This window comes from Macadamia integrifolia, chromosome 5 (genome assembly GCF_013358625.1).
Source record: "Macadamia integrifolia cultivar HAES 741 chromosome 5, SCU_Mint_v3, whole genome shotgun sequence".
Taxonomy (NCBI): domain Eukaryota; kingdom Viridiplantae; phylum Streptophyta; class Magnoliopsida; order Proteales; family Proteaceae; genus Macadamia; species Macadamia integrifolia.
The window spans coordinates 643,178-645,084 of record NC_056561.1 but is presented as its reverse complement, the minus strand read 5'-3'; the positions used below and the strand labels follow the sequence as shown (position 1 = coordinate 645,084).

General features: G+C 43.5%; 1 protein-coding gene across 1 annotated transcript in view; it reads right to left on the bottom strand.

The window, feature by feature from the left end:
- LOC122078886 (LEAF RUST 10 DISEASE-RESISTANCE LOCUS RECEPTOR-LIKE PROTEIN KINASE-like 1.2) overlaps positions 1 to 1,650 on the bottom strand; it is a 22,539-nt gene extending 20,889 nt beyond the window's left edge. Inside the window, exon 1 of the mRNA XM_042645076.1 lies at positions 748 to 1,650. Coding sequence (XP_042501010.1) covers positions 748 to 1,567 — 820 coding nt within the window. The 5' untranslated portion in view covers positions 1,568 to 1,650. The remainder of the gene's footprint in view (positions 1 to 747) is intronic.
- Between the last annotated feature and the right edge of the window lie 257 nt (positions 1,651 to 1,907).

Sequence of the window (1,907 nt, the reverse complement as noted above, 5' to 3'; positions counted from 1 at the left end):
AGTTTGAGTTTGATTTTTCATACAAAACTATGCAAAAACTTGGTTTTTAATGAATTTTGAAATTTTTTTTTGTTTTGATTTAGATTTTGAGTCGATTCCGATTTGGTTTTGGGTTCATTCGATTTCCAGTGCAATTTTATATTTTAGTGGCATTACAATCTTCCAAACCAAAACTGGGACAATAAACCTTCAATTCGATTTAATCCAAGTTCAATCGGTTCGATCTGATGCGATTTTACCGATTCGATTTAGGTATTGACACCCCTAAATTTCCACCTATAAAAAATCAGGCAGATATAAACACGGCCAATACCAATACAAATTGGCCGATGCACCGGATTCGACACCATTTTATAAAACCATAATCCTTTTAGTTACCCTTTTTAACGAACGGATCCTAAAGAAACAGTGAGGAAAAAGATAATAATTATAATTAAAAAAAAAATTGTAAAGCAGCCGGCTGTGGTTATCTAAATTGTGTTTTCTATTCTACCCAACAAAATGTGTGTTTATTTGGGGGAGTGTAAGATATAGAATAGATTGATTGCATGCGTGCACTAAAATTTCAAGTTATTGCCAACAGTTGGATTGGAATGGATTTGTAACATGGCATCTGCCTAATTATCTAGATCCCAATCCAACTGCTGAAAGCATCAAGATTGCAACATTGTTCTAACGAGGAAGAGAGAAGGGTACGTACTGCATCATAACATACATTGGGTAGGAATGTAGGATTAGAAAACATACCGTGGTGGACGTGGAGCAGGTGGCAGGTGGAGTTGTAGGTGGAGCCCACGAGCACTTCGTCGGAGCAAAAGCAGAGAAACTCCATCGCAGTTAAATTGTACCCACAACGCCCACCGGAATCCTCGCACTCGACACAGTTTCTGAGCGTTCCCCAATTCAAATCGAACCCAGTTTGTAAGGCCCCACCATAATCAGTGCTCAGATTCGTCAGATCAGATGACCAGGTGACCGGCACCACCACTTTATCCTGACAATGGAGATTCCAATGGAACCCTTGCAGTTGCAGAAACTGATCTCCCTCCGTAAACACGTAAGACAGGTTCAGACCGTTCGAGAAACAAGATATCGAAGACAACGGGGAGTGTAAAAGATCGGAGGTGCTGTTGAAGAAGAAAGTGAGGTTGAGATCCGAAGGAGTGTAGTTTACGTTGGGAAGGTAAGAGAGGGTAACGTTGTGATTTGGCCTGGGACATGTTCTTTGATAGAGATCGATGTCGATGAGGGTGAATGTCTCGGAGGAGTAGTTGATGCTCTTCACGTAGTAGGCATCACTGGGGAGGCGAAGGATGGGTAGTCGGGCGTCGTCGAAGCAGGAGACGCCAAAGTTAGGGTAACCGCAGTAGACGGAGGGACTTGTCACGTCAACGCGCCAAAAGGGGTACCTGAGGATAACGTTGTTGCCGCAATCAAACGAAGAATTGCAGAGACTGGAGGATGAGTTGAGGGAAATGCCATCGGATTTGTTCATGATGATCAGGAGTAGAAGAAGAAGAAGGACGAAAGAGAGCAAAGTGGAACGTTGGAGTGGTTGTTGAGGCATGACGGGAGGGTTGAGGCCTCAGAGCTTTCTGTGAGAGATCAGAGAACAGCACAGGGAATGAAGCAAGAGAAACAAATCGAACGAATCGCACTCAACTTTATTGGAGCAGTTTTAGTTACGTTATGGGATAAAAGATCGATGCCACTATGTATCCCAGCCTGCGTACGCTTCGCCACCCCGATCGCTTCCTCTCTTCTCTACTATGAAATGATAGATCTACCCCTGTTGTGTGAACAGATAAATAGATAAAAGGAGGGCTACATAGCCTGGCAGTTCTTTCCATTCCGACTTCTCTCCGACCACTAAGCGGCCAACTCCTTTCCAACAACCATCCAAGAGC